This window comes from Epinephelus fuscoguttatus, linkage group LG19, assembly GCF_011397635.1.
Source record: "Epinephelus fuscoguttatus linkage group LG19, E.fuscoguttatus.final_Chr_v1".
Classification (NCBI taxonomy): domain Eukaryota; kingdom Metazoa; phylum Chordata; class Actinopteri; order Perciformes; family Serranidae; genus Epinephelus; species Epinephelus fuscoguttatus.
The window spans coordinates 13991548-14006173 of NC_064770.1; the positions used below are offsets into that span (position 1 = coordinate 13991548).

Sequence of the window (14626 nt, forward strand, 5' to 3'; positions counted from 1 at the left end):
TGCAGAGTTTGTCTTTTTTTCCCCCTGTAATTTTCTGTAAGTTCCTGCCCAGGCAGAATTGACAGCCCTGCCGTCTACAGGTAGAATGAACTCCAGAGTGTTTCCTCTTGTTCAGTACGTGAATCAGAGTATTTACATCTTTCCAATCAAAATGAGGACACAGGCGAATACAAAGGGTGGCTTCTGTAATATCTGATCTGCAACAGAGCTTTTTTGTGAATTTGTCATGTTCTCATTTTAAAGCTGCAGTGGCATCTTTTACAGATTGGTAACTCCAAACTGTGACAGAGATGACTGAGAAATCTCTCACAGTCAGCGAACACGGCACACTGAAAGCTCATGTTTATGGAAACGACTTTAAATTTGCTTTATAAGGAGATATTTATTCATCTCAAACTTCACAAAAAGAAAAATGGCTTATAGTTGTCTCTGGATGGATTTCTCAACTTTTTGCAAAGACAGTTTGTGCTTTTTTTTTAAAATTTACAACTTACTCAAAGTGCGATTGCATCCTCATTTTTTGCACAAAAAGCTGCACTAATCAATATTTTTATCTTGACAGTGGATTAAATGATGATGTTTAGTGTCTTTCAGCTATTTGTTTTGGTTTTTGGGCCACAAATGTGTTACTTGTTTCAGTCTTAAAACCCTATTCAAGCTCATTTTTAGCTAAACAACAGTTGTTTTCAGTGGAGAACCTTAACATGAATCAAGCCTCCACCTTCCCCAATTCTCAAGCAGTCACAAGGACAAGTAAACGAATGTGCAAACAATCACATTTATTTGCAGTTATATTGGTTTATTAATTAGACTTCAGGTGGGCCAAGACCAACAAAACAAATTACCTTTAATTTATTAAGCCATCAAATCTAACCTGGATAAATAAAAGAAACCAAAATACATCCACTAACCACTAACTTGATAAAACAGGAGAAAACAAAGTTAACAAAATCGACAGCCCACCCCTGCTACCTCCAGCAGAACATAGGATACAATCGATCTGTGTATGCACTCGAGTGGCCAGTTGGGAGAGAAGGAAGATGTTTTTCCTTCTGCCTAGAGAGTTTTGGGTCTCCATGGACTGTCTGTCCACCAATCATCTGCAGGAGTCAGAAGTTGGTTCCACTAATGACCATCTCGTCCTCTAAAGCACCTACTTCATATATATGCATACACACACTGCACACATCAACACATTCTCACTCCAATCTTGGCACATATTGATGCTTTGGTCATGGACTTTCCATGTCCACATATGACGTGCAAGGTACCCTGGGTGCAGTGGTTGTTGACGTTCTACGACACTGTGTCAAGTTCTCTTCTTTCAAGATACACTTCCTTTTTTCACAGGAAATTTAACGTTTACATACAGTCTCTTTTGAAATAAATGCACTGTGTCGGTACATCACTTCCTTCAACAACAAACACACATGGTTTGGTTTAGGCAACGAGTGGAAGTGGTTAGGTTTAGGCAAAAAGAACAGGGTTCGGTTTTAGAATGTTACGAGACGTGAACATCGCTCTCTCGTGTGAAAGTCTGCGCTTGTTGGACCCATCCACCACCACTCCCATCCACCCCACGTGGACATTCGCCACCTTAACTTTCGTCCTTGTCCCATGTTAAAGAACGACTCGTATGATTTGGGGTCGATTTGCAGCCTTGCGGGACATTTATTGAAGACACAACCGCAACAAAGAGACAGCACCATAGAACAGTTCACCAAACATTCTTATACTCCTCTTAACTTTCCATGTGTTTGTATGTGTGTGGTTGCGATTTCCTGCCGTTTCCAGAGCTTGCACTTCTTTTACCTTTATTCTTGGCATTCTACCATAACTTGTTCTGCCACGCAATGTTTGTTTCACTCTGCTTGTCAATCTGTTCCATTCAAGGTTGTTCAATCTAAGTGAGCATGTTTTGCTTGTAACTTGACCTTTAGGGTCAAATATTTTTTGGCCTTTTCACCACCACGCCTGCCGTGTTCCCCCCTGACGCTGCAGAGTGCCGTTAAACTATAATGCCAATCAGCCACATATCATGCCGATGTTAAAGGACGCCTTTTTATGTTAGTTTCTGAGGCTGGAAGTCACTGCCCAAGCGTCAGATTCCGACATCTTCTGAGTGAGACTGTATTCCACATGCACACACTGACAAAAACAACAGCTGCATCACAAATACGACGAAACTCGTTGCAGTTAGCAACCAGCTAATCAAGCTAAGTTAAGACCAATTTGTAGCTAAAAAGAGTGTTAAATTTGTCTGGTGGACTGAAATACAATTTGAACACATCAGCCATAGCAGCTATAGGATAACAGTATGCCAGTGTTGTGTGTTCAGCTTGTTCCGCTGCACCCAAGTGGCCTGAAAACTGCAGTAATTAATACTGCTTTAAAGGTACCCTTTGGAGTTTCTAAACAGTAACTGGGGCTATGAAGCAACCTCTTTCTTTCATCAGAGATCGGCAATTTTACAGCTGGGTAAGATGTAAACAATGTGGGTTTGAAAGCACTCATAATAAATTATGAAGAGGGAAATGCATTGAACACTTGTTACACAAGAACACATACAGTGTTTTGGTGGGTCTGACCCAGTGAGATTTCCGTCGAGACTTTTTGTGTTAAAGTGATCAGGGTGCTTATCCAGACACAAATGAGCTCCTCAGCATAACATGTTATCATCAGTGACAGTGACTCCAAGATGATCGAGGAGCCCCAGCAGAACCTCCTCTGCCTCATCACAAAGGAAGCCATATCTAGATTATTCTATGAACCCTGACAACAACTATTAGATATAATGAGTGGCTACCACAGGGCTATCAATCTCTTGGCTTAATCAGCGGCTCCCCAGGGATTTATCCTTTCTGTTCATTTGAAAACCAATAAGTTCAAGGAGAAGGCTGAAGGTGAAGCTGCCCTCCCAATGTAAGCAGTCAGATTAGAAAACTAATAAAGTATAGAGAAAGCTATTGATTGCTTTGCCTGCCATCACTGTCATTTAAATCAAACTGGGGTTTTGATGAATGGAAGCTCGCCACAAGATACACTGTTTTTATTCGCCTCCCTTGTGTTTTATCTACTTGCCAGTGTCACGGCCTCACCTGTGCTTTCACAGACAAGGCTGGCATGAATCATCTACGACTGTCGCCTTCCTCGCGCCGGACTCGAGTGTCGCAGAGCCACTGTTGTGCCATTAAGCGTTTTTCATGCGGCATTCTGCGATAAACATTCGAGGCCTCATTAACATGAATCTATGAAAGTTTAATTGTGGTTTATATTTACAGGCCGCTCTCTCATGCCCAGTTTATCACTTCGTGTCCTCTGATCTAAGACAATGTTGTTGACGAAAGCACACCGGAATATTTCATAGGAAATGCATGCCATGGCATCGCAGCCATGGAGTGCAGTGTAATTGTATCCGACGCTTGGGTTGGCTATATCCCTAATTAATCAGTGATTTCCCTTATGTTTTAGAATTGCAAATTAGATATGTTGAGCCTTTGAGCTGTTCTTTACACTGACTGCATAGCTGGACTGAGAAACCCCCTTTATGGCTCCGAGCTAATTATTCAGCCTGTGGATCCAGGCTCTGGAAGGCTGCCTCTGACTTTAGCTGTAGGCTGTGTGTGTGTGTGTGTGTGTGTGTGTGTGTGTGTGTGTGTGTGTGTGTGTGTGAAGAATACAGTAGGTGTTAGAGGAAAAAAAAGTGTGCATGCGTGCATTTGACATTTCCATACTGCGTCCATGTTCTTTGTATTTTGACCAGTTATTAATTATACACGGATGTGTTTTACTCTTTCAACATTGTCACAGTCCTCGTTCTGCTGTTTAGGAACAATGTTTCTCTTTCTGTGTGCGCATAATGTGTCTGCGTGTGTGCACATGCCTTTTTGGGGTTTCTACGTTAATTTGTTTTGGCAGTGTGAAAGGTTTCTTTAGGTTTATGTGTGGGCTTCATAGCTCCTGAGTTAAAAATGTCTTTTCATCACACATTCAAGGATGAGATCACAGGGCTGTCGGTGTTGCCAAACATCCGGCCAAACAATGAGAAACAACGTGTGCTCAAGTCAAAATAATCTGAAGCCCACACACTTGGTTGATCTTGCGGCAAATTAGTCTCGTGTCTCGTTGTGTGTTTCAAAGCTGTTTTATAATAATTTGTGTAGCCTCAACGATGCATGGTGAAAATTATCTGATGTTTAACTGCCAAACATTTCAGACAAACTACAAAAAATTAGCTATATTCTGGGTTTGAATATTTGTTTTCTGTTTTACTCTACCTCATAGCAGGTTCAGGGAGTTCAATTAAAAAATGAAAAAAAAAAAAGACATTAAAAAAATCCTTTCTAATCACACAGGGAGAAAATGCTCTACTCTGTAATTAGCAGGAGGCTGATGAATGCTGATGAGTCGAGATGAGCAGATATTTGTAATTTTCTTGGCCGATTCAGATTTTTTAAAGGTCTGACCTGCTGATTCCGAGTGTATCGAATTTCTTTCTCTCTAACTTTTTGTAACTTCTCTTTAAAGGAAAATTCAACTTTATGTTAATAATAAAACATTGACTTTTAAATAACTTTTTTATTTCTCCCAAAGTGCACAGAGCTACAGGTACATCTCTCACTCTCACTCACTCAAACAAATCTCAAAATAAATAAGTCCTCCAGGTAACTGCAGAGAGATTTTTTTTTTTTTTGGTACAACTAAAATCTGAAAATGAATTGCATTACATCCCACAGTATCTGACATGTTTTACTTTCCCCCCAAAAAAAACAGGTGAAACGAGATGTCGCATCTCAAGGGGTTTATCCCGTTAATTAACGCGTAACACGTAAATTTCAAACTAATAACAACACACCTAATGCCATTCACTTACATCAAATATTAGGAAAAACAAGAGTAAACCTCAGTCAGGCGTTCAAGAGATGGAGGGAGCTCCATGACCAAAGAGGCTTCAAAATCGATGTCCAGCTAGCTTTCTTTCTAATGGATCAGTAAGTAACACGACTAAATGTTAGCTAGCGAGAGAGGACTGTACTGTACTGGGTGCTAGTTAACTCCTAGCTGGCCAGCATCACAAATCGCCGAACCAGGGACCATTTCTTCTCTTCCAAATGTAAACAGGTGCAACGTAGAAACAGAGGTATATAACAATCCACAGGTACCCGCCAAGCAGTGGCGTAAGGAAGTTACAATGGACCCCTGTGCACGCTATAATGACAGACCCCATGCTATCGTGTATATCTTGACATGACATGAATAGAGAATTTACATTTGACAACATCAACATACATATCACCCAGCAATAATTGTTACATATCTTACAAAAATATCAAAGAAAGACATTAATCTTTTAATTATATCGTTTTTATCATTTATTTAAAGATTTTATAACATATATAGAAAAAAAGCATATATATATATATATATATATACTGACTATTTTAAAAAAGTAAAGGAAAAAAGAAAATCATAATGCAGATGAGTTTGCCTTTTTGGGGACATGCTGTCTATAGCAAAAGGCACCATTTTTAATAATGTATTTTTTCTTTATCATTTATCTTTAAACATAGGTTTATTTCCCCAGTGTAATCGCACCGGCTGCACTGTTTTTATTTACGCTGCCGAGCAACCCACACAGAAGTTGTGTAGCGGGTAAAAATATATATTTTTAAGAGAAACTCTCAAGTACAAGCACAGGTAAAAACGAATTAATTGTAACCAAGCAGCAGGTGAGAGCAAAAACACTTCATGGCATCAAACGCAACAGCCAGTGAAAGAGACTTTTCCTCAGCTGGATTTGTGATTAAAGAACAACAAATCCACTGACTATGGAAAATAATCTTCTGCAAAGGCACAAGTCCGAAGGCAATTAAATGTCAGCATGGTGAGCAGCAACACACTGTAGTTGGTGATTGATTCTGCCAAATATGTGACACTTATTTGTGATTTGAATTCATGTTTCTACATGTAAATGTACAAGTATAGGCACTTTAAAGTGACTGACTCTGTAGCCTGTGTGTCGGGTCATGGGACTTACATCATCAGGTCAGGGCAGGTCTGGATTTTACTTGAAGATAATTGAGGGTAACAGGTTGGTTCTGGTCCTAAGCTTTGCAGGTATGAGACTGCAAAACTGGATCCGTTCAGGACTCTGTAACAAGGCACCTTTAGGTTGTCAACATGTGGATAGGCCTAATATAATCACAGTCATGAAAATAATGGCAAGGTTTTTTCACAATCAGAAGCATCTCTGCCTTCTTCCCAGATACTCGGTTTCTTCTCTCTTCTAAGCCAACCTAAACAAGCACTCACTGTCAATGCTTGTACATGGGACTCAAAGGTCATTGATCCTCCATTAGGTCCTGCATTTTCATTTCTGCTGATGGGCAATGCAGACAGGTAGGGGTCCAAAGGTACAGGTACTACAGATGCTTCTACAACAGGCTCCTCAGCAGCTCCTTTCTGATGTTGCCGGACCTTCTCTGAACCGTCTCCAATGATGTATTTTTCGCCCTGCCCGCACTATGGTCTGTGTCTGCTCTTATCTCAAAAACCTGTTTAAGCGCAGTGCTATCTGGAATGACGTCTGCAGCTGTTGCTATCAAAGAGCTGATTTCTTTTGTGAGTCCCTTGAATGGTGCAATGAGGCTCAACACATTATAAGTGATCCCTAGCTGATACGGTTGCATGTGGCTGGCAGCTTATGCTCTGCAGCGTATGTCCCCAGAGCAGGGCTCTGCTCCATCAGTGATTCCAGCAGTCGATGCTGTTCCATCTAGTAGGGACATTTAGCTGCAATTGGTTCTTAGGCCGACCCAACTGTGTGCGGATGCCGTGAAGCCGCAGGAGGGCAAGTGTTCAAATGCCGGACAATCTTCCTTCCAGTCGACCACGTCAATGATGCTTTGTTAGGACAGCAGACCCTCATTCACTGCCAACTGCAATGTGTGTGCCATGCTAGGCAAACTTGCCAATTTGCCCTCATCCATTGCTTTGGTCGTATCTCCAGTGTATTCTCGCAACACTACATGAACCCTGGTCTTGTTTATGTGACACTGTTGCAACATTGTGTCCAATGTGGCTGTTAGATTGGTAGGTTTCCTGACAGTTTAGAGGGACTTGGTGTTGCTGGAATTCCTAGTCCATCCACTGTGCAGTCAAGTTGAACACTGACAGCAAGCTTGCGTTAAATGTCCAAATATCAGTTGTAAAACTGATAGTGCTTTGGAATCAGCTTGTAGCAGGCTGTATGTGAGGCATGACACAAGATTAAATCATTCTGATAGTGGGAAGTATTGTAATATACTCTGCATTGTGTATCTTGGGCTCAGGTGATGTATTACATTTCTGAAACATCTATTCTTGACTTTGGAAAATGACTGGTTGGCCAATGCCATGAATTCTATGATTGTCCTCGTAAAGGCTTTGGTCTTTTCATTGCCGATACCAGTGAAAGATTGCAGAGGCTGCTCGCTTTTGACTGGCTCTGTGTTTTCACTATAGCTTTAGTTTTGCATTTGCACTGCACTGGCTTTTGTAATTGAGCATGTTCAGCTGGGTGATGGTGTTTTAAGTCTGTAATTAAGTTTATGCTCCGACCGTTCGTGGTTGTTCCTCTGCAGTTGTATTTATACCTTAAAGATGTCGCAAATTGCGAAGTTTGTCTCTTCTTCAATCACAGTAAAGAACTTCCACACTGAGGACATGTTTTAGCGTGTGTGGCTGTATGTTCTGCTGTCCATGCGACATGAATGTGTGTAAGTTTGACCTGTCCATATTTGAGGCTAGCCCACTAGTCATCAGTCATGGCCAATCAAGCAGAAAGTCACCTTATTCCATACACCAGCTGTTCATCAGTGCACCCCTACTGATGAGTAAAACCTTCAGTTTTATTAAACAATGCATCAAAGCACTGAGTGAACAGTAGCACTTAAGCTTAGTTGGCTCGGAACTCTGTTTACTTGTATTGATGAGGCTTATTTAACTTAACTGTGTTGGACAGAGATGCTTCATTGGCTGACGTGATATTGGCAAACCAACTATGAACTAAAGCTGCACCATTAAAGCGAGGAAAAATGGTAGCAAAAGTGGGTTTAAATGAGAAACAAGGTAAGACGATATCGTCCTTGCACAGACTGCTTAAGAGTTGATGTTGTGTGGGTGTTTGATGTGTTTACACAGAGCCACTAAGGACATGCTGTGAGATTGAAAAACTCCTCTAATCCAAGTTTCATGGGAGATCAAATATGAGCAATTGTAACATTCAACATATAGGTGGCAGTTATTTTTTCATTTTTACTTTGCTCGCTTTCCTCTCTGTAATCTCCCTGTATTTCTTCATTTGTTTAGTTTGAAGGTACTGTATCTTATGTGGTGGGCTTGGGTGATTTCTCTACATCTTTCTCTTGGAAAAATAGTAAATGGTTGGCAGTTAGAGCAACATCAACAGTAGAGGTTTGGTCTGTCTGGTATTATTTTGCTCTCAGATCTGGAAAAATGGCTCCACAGTATGAATGTGTGTGCATAATGCAGGAAAACTATACATAAAACAATATTATTAACACCTGACTGTAAATTAGAGACATCAAAAATAGAACTTTTTTTGCAGCCTAGTTGCCTCAAGACAATGTTGGCATTGTTATGTTTCTGCAAAGCATGGATACAGTATATTGGCATTTTTCATATGTATCATACTAATGTTTCTAAAGCCATGGAGTACATGAGCTGACTTTGTTGATGGTGGATGGTGTGACACCTAGGTTTGATGCCTGTCAAGCTGCAGACCTCTGCTCAAGATCTACAACAACACAAACGGTTGTGTTTTAGCTACCCATCGCAGCAGCCTTTTAGCCAGCAGACGTGTTTGTCAACACATAAACCCTTTTTAGACAGGAATTGTGCAAATTTGCAGGAAAGCCCAATCAGTCTTTTTCCAGCATTGGCAGTATAAAAACAAAATCCGGGAGTTTCGGGGCAATGGGGAGCGTGAGCAAGTAACAAAATGTGTAGCTCAGCGTGTGGCGTAAACAGTGATGTGGGAGGGATGCCGCGGCTGGTCAGTCCTTCGGCGTTTCTCTCATAAGTCGGCCCGTTCTTCACCGTTCCCGTCATCTGACAGTTAATGGCCTCTTCGTCTGCGAGGGCAAGGAGGGCGCGCAATTCCTTGTCTCCCCAGTTGCTCATCTTTACAGTGTCTGACAGGTTTACGTTCCCCTCTTGCTACTAGCTGCTCGCTAATTCCTGCTATCAGCGGTTTCCTGTTTATCCACTGCCTGTGGGTCGCATGTGCAGCATCATCAACAGCTCCTCCCACAAGTCATCAACAGCCCCTCCTGTTGCGGAAGGCCGCTTCGGTATGTTTAAACTAAAAGGGTTCCACCAATATGACTACCCTACGAGGCGGAAAATTGGGCACCTCGGATCAACTCACCAATCCGGCTCTGTGTGTCTTAACACTTGCAGCTTGCCAGCAAAACGGCCCAACATTCACAGAAAATCTGGCAGTGTAAAAGGGGGTATAGAGACAGACAACCATTCACACTCACATTCTCACATTCACACCTAAGGACAGTTTAGAGTCACCAATTAACCTATCCCCAACCTGCATGTCTTTGGACTGTGGGAGGAAGCCGGAGTACCTGGAGAGGTAATGGCAAACACTGTATCAGGTAAAGTAGCTATTCCAGCATTGGCTACAACTGCCTACACGGCTAAACCCAAAAAAAGGAAGACAGAACTCAGTTCCCTGAAGCCCCGGAGGGAGGAGAAGGGTGAGGTGGGGCCGGGCCCGGCCGGAGAGGGCGCAAGGATTGGCTGTGGGAGTGGAGCCGAGGGCTCTCCGTGGAGAGGGAGAGCCGAGCCGAGGGAGTATGTGCGGGTCCGCGAGGGAGAGGGAGAGGGAGAGGGAGAGCCGAGGCTCCCAGAGAGGGAGAAATAGAACCAAGTAGGATAAAATACTCACGTGCTCGTCTGGTAGGAGGGGCTCAGGGCGGAGACGAACGAAACCTAACTCAGATGAGACTCAAAAATCAACCGTTTTCAGGCTTTCTACCTACTGCAGCTTTAACATGATAAATTTCCATTAAAGAAAACTAAAATGTCTGGTTTTGTTTTGTGTGTCGGGTTATCAAATGAATCCAATTAGACAAAAAAAAGTATTCAAATTTTATTCAATTTTTTTTCAAATTTAAAATGTATTTGTGAAACACAGTCAAAGTGCCTTAACTTAAACTTAAAACTTTAAATGCTTGAACGTAGTTGTTAAAAACTAAATTTTTATAAATTAAAACAAGTATTGAAAAAGGATTTAATACATTTGGGATGAACTATCAGACACCTTAACTGTCCTTAATATATATTTTATTCTCCCTTTTATTTTCATACACTGTCAAACAAAAAAAAAAAATGGAAAAAAAAAATTAAAATGCAGTCAGATTGGCTGAAAGTACAGTGGAGAGCTCATGTCGAGCAGCTCTCCTCAGCTGCACACAAACCTTCACATGCATGCAGCCAGCAGTCGCTCATTGCGCCGTAGCTGTGTCTCAGCAGCAGCAGCAGACAAACAGAGGGGGGCGAAGGACAGCGCGAGTTAGCACAGAGAGAGACAGGCGCTCTCATCAGTGACGAGCTCACCGGCTGCGTGGACAGAGCTGTGGCGCAGGAGGAGGAAGAGGAGGAGGAGAAGAGGTGCAACGGGAGGACAAGCTGCCTGAAAACGGGAGCAAAAAAAAAAAAAAAAAAAAGAGGAGCAAAGCGCGAGAGACAACGAGAGGGAGTGTGGAGAGAGAGAGATCAGTGAGGGGAGAGAAGTCAGTCGGAGCAAGGGAGAGGAAGCAGGCTGGATGAAGCTGACAAGGACACAGAGGGAGGAAAGTGCACACAGGAGCCGTCCCTGACGACGCGGAGAAGTGAGGGAGTGCGTGCGCAAAGTGGAAAAGAAGAAGACGAGGAGGAGGAGGAGGAAGAGGAGGAGGAGGAGGAGGAGAGGAATCCTGACAGGAGGTCGAGCTTACGGGGCTTGACTGACACGGGAGCGAAGCGGAGGAGGAGGAGCGTGAGGGCAAGTTGATGGATTTGATTTGGGGAGAGTATTTTTAGAAGGAGGAGCGCAGACATGAGAGGAATATTGAGATTAGAGATGCTGTCTTTGAGTGGGGCTGAAAGAACTAGGGAGGGAAGAGAAGAAGAAGAAGAAGAAGAGAGAGTGAGAGGAGACAGAAAAAAGGGGGAGAGATGTTGAGATCAGAGTGTGACAGAACAGATTATCTCTGGTCTGGTTTCCCGCAGGAAACCGCTGTGAGTGTATGTCCGTGTGCACGCATGAGTGCGTCCCTCTCCATGTGAAAGTGTGTTGTAGCATGTTTCTCACTGTGACTGTGGCGCTGAGGAGCGGGTCCGCTTACAGGATGGAGCTACCCAGTGGTTACCCGCAGGACTTAATAACACTGGTTAAAGCCAAGTGGGGGCAAGAGACAAGGAACAGATCAGTGACATCACGAGGAAGTCAAGGCATCTGAAGTGAGACCGCAAAGTGGGACAGAAAACAAATGAGCGCGGGAGACTTTTGTGAATTCAATTAAAGCTCGTACTTAATAGTGACAAGGAACTGATTGCCGCCTCTGGCTCCTGAACGCCTCCGCAAGCCAGCGAAGCCAAAAACACACACAGACATACACACACACACGTAACTCAGAGGAAGAGAAACCACAGCGCTGGAACAAGGCAAGCTCTCCTCTAACAGACTGCACCACACCAACCAATTCCCTCTGCTGTCTTCTCATTATTTTAATTACCTTCCCTTCTTTCATTTGTTTTTTTTTTTTGTCCTCTCTGCTTAGCCCTTGGTATTTTGTATTCCATCCTCCTCTCTCCCTCTCCCTTCCCCTCCCTCTTCCTCTTGCCTTCGCTCTCTCTCTGTCTCATCGTCTCTTGTTCACTGTCACACTAACTGCGGTGGATGCTGGAGTCACTCATGTAGAAGCCACCTTGCTTGGAGCACATTTGCCTAGCTGATTTTTTTTTTTCATTCTTCCCCTGCTGAGTTGGATGATTGGAGCACTCTCTGATCGAGAGACCAGGAGAGATGACCAACAAGTTGCTGCTGCTGAGGTAACCACAGCTCCGCCAGGAGAAGACGACTTCAAAACACATTGATTTCCTCCGGGGGAACTTGTGGGTGCGTCTGCATATAGTGTGTTTACGGTGCAAGACTGCATGGGCCATTAGTATTTGTAAGGCCAAACACATATCCAGGTGTGGATTACAGTAGTGGATTTATCCTGGAGCTACATGTGGGCCCCAGCCCCTGAGGCCTGGCTGGGAAATGAAGCCTTTCCCGCGGCTGTAGGAGCGCTGTGGGCAGCTATGGCCCTGGAGGGGCGCTGTCTCCGGCGGGGATCCCCGGCAATGATCAGAAAGGGTCGTCAGCGGCGTCCTACAAAGCCAACTCTGGCTCGGGTCACTTCCACTCTGCTATCAAGGACACGCCTGCATGGCCTGAGGCATGTTTGCGTCCCTGGTGGCTCTGTGGGCCGCAGGGCCTTCTGGCTACTGGCCCTTTGCACCTCCCTGGGGCTGCTTTTATCCTGGTCCTCCAACCGCCTACTGCACTGGCTTTCTTTCCCCACATACACACGTGTCCACACAGAGTGGGCCAAAGAACTGGCCTTCCCCGCAGTCACTATTTGCAACAACAACCCTATCCGTCTCTACAAGCTCACCAAAAGCGACCTGTATTTCGCCGGCCACTGGTTGGGCCTGCTACTGGCTAACCGGACGATGAGGCCCATGGTTCTGGACTTGCTTCAAGAGGACCGTCGGGCCTGGTTCAGGAAGCTGTCGGACTTCAGGCTCTTTCTGCCACCCAGAAACTTTGAGGGAACCAATCTGGAGTTTATGGACAGACTGAGCCACCAACTGGATGACATGCTCCTCTCATGCAAATACAAAGGAGAGCCATGCGGCGCTCACAACTTCTCCTCTGTAAGTCCAACTTTCTGTTTTTCTTTCTGCCAACTCTACATCAAAACCACTTCTCTTGTACTTTCATGTCTTTACACGTTGTCTTAACTGTCAGGTATCCCGGTCTAAACATCAACTGCAGTGTAAAAGTTGCAAATGTATTACATCATGCTGAAACAACATATTGCTCCATTTCATTATCATTTAGGTGGGTATTCTCTTGTGCTGTACCTGCTTTAATGGCTAAGTTAAAGGGCTGTAAAAACACTTGTAAAAACACAGTATACAAGCTGTCGTAACTTCCTGTTATAGCTGACTGTTAAAGCTTTCTCAGACAAGATTAGCAAATTTGTTACTGCGCCGGGCATTTATTAAATCACCACCAGAGCTCTCGTTAAATGAGTGCTTGTGCAGCAAAAATAACAAATGAATTGGGCATTTGCAGAGTAAAATATAAAATATATAAATATATGGAAACTTGCATGAACAGTTGCTGTGGTCATGTAGTAGGATGGTTGGAATGGGTTATGTATGAGCTTGTGGCTAGGAATAGCTCCATGTACAAACCCAGCATATCAAAAAGTTTCTTTCACAGTACTGTGCAGCCCCCTCAGAGGACTTAACTGCCTCTGTGTCTGGTGGCTCTCATATCTATCTTCTTTTCTGTGTGGGTGGTTGTGGGTTTGGGGATTTGTGTGCCCGCTCTTCCTTGTACACTCCCTTGGCTCGACTGAACCATGGCAGATGTTTTCTCTGCGGTAATGCAGAAGCTCAAACTGTCTTTGAAAGTTTTCTTTTTTGTCATTTCATTTGTGTTCTTTTTTATCTTGGCACTGTGGCCTCAGAGTCAGTGACTGTCTGCAGCAGAAATGAGACGCGGCAGATAAATACCTGCGTGGCGGGTCACTTGTTAAAAGTTCTGTATGTTTTGCTGCTGTGGAGTTTGTTAACCTTTTCCTCACACTTTAAAGTTAAAAGATCAGGGCTGGGTATCGTTAAAAAAACATTGAGACACCCCTACCAGCACCAGTAACTCAACTTCAATACAATTTCCTGAACAATACTTTTTTTGATACCAATTTTCTAAAAACCCAGGCTACAAGTTGTTACTTTAATTTTCAGATCTTTGGCATTTTTACACACTCAAAGCAGTTTCAGAACATCAAAGGATATAAAAAAAACTATTTACCACAGTGTGGTTTAACACCAGTTGCCTGCCTGTTTTAACTCTTCTATGTTTCAGTACCTCAGCATTTTTCCACTCGAAGCAGTTTTACAACAAAAAAAAATACCTCAACTTGAAGTTGTCTATTAGCACAATTTCAACATAGGTGCCAATTTAGGCGGCTTCACTAATTACATTAATGTTAACCTTGGTAAACAACCATGTACCAGTTGGCTGGACTGTGCTTGCTAAATGTTACCTGCCAAAGTCCAGTCACTGTAGCGCCTTCCATAGTAATCTCAGATGAAGGGCAGTCCGACCCAAACATGGAGCAACTCTCTGCTCTTCATTTTCTTTAATGCACGTTGAAGTGTTTCATCAAATTCGTCATGTTGCCAGTCTCAGCAACAATATCCTTTTGCATATATTGCATCGTGCAGTATTGGCTGCAAGCCTGTGGATGTATAAGAGAAGTAGATACAGCAGGGCCAGGACCCTGTT

General features: G+C 43.3%; 1 protein-coding gene across 3 annotated transcripts in view; it reads left to right on the forward strand.

Annotated features, from left to right (window-relative positions):
- The window catches only part of asic2 (acid-sensing (proton-gated) ion channel 2), a 527665-nt gene that overhangs the window by 347834 nt on the left and 165205 nt on the right, over positions 1–14626 (forward strand). The window contains exon 1 of one of the 3 annotated variants that reach the window (XM_049561230.1): positions 10350–12981. The exons of the other annotated variants lie outside the window; for them this stretch is intronic. Coding sequence (XP_049417187.1) covers positions 12289–12981 — 693 coding nt within the window. The 5' untranslated portion in view covers positions 10350–12288. Of the gene's footprint in view, positions 1–10349; positions 12982–14626 lie in introns of those variants that run through there. 3 annotated transcript variants of the gene reach the window in all.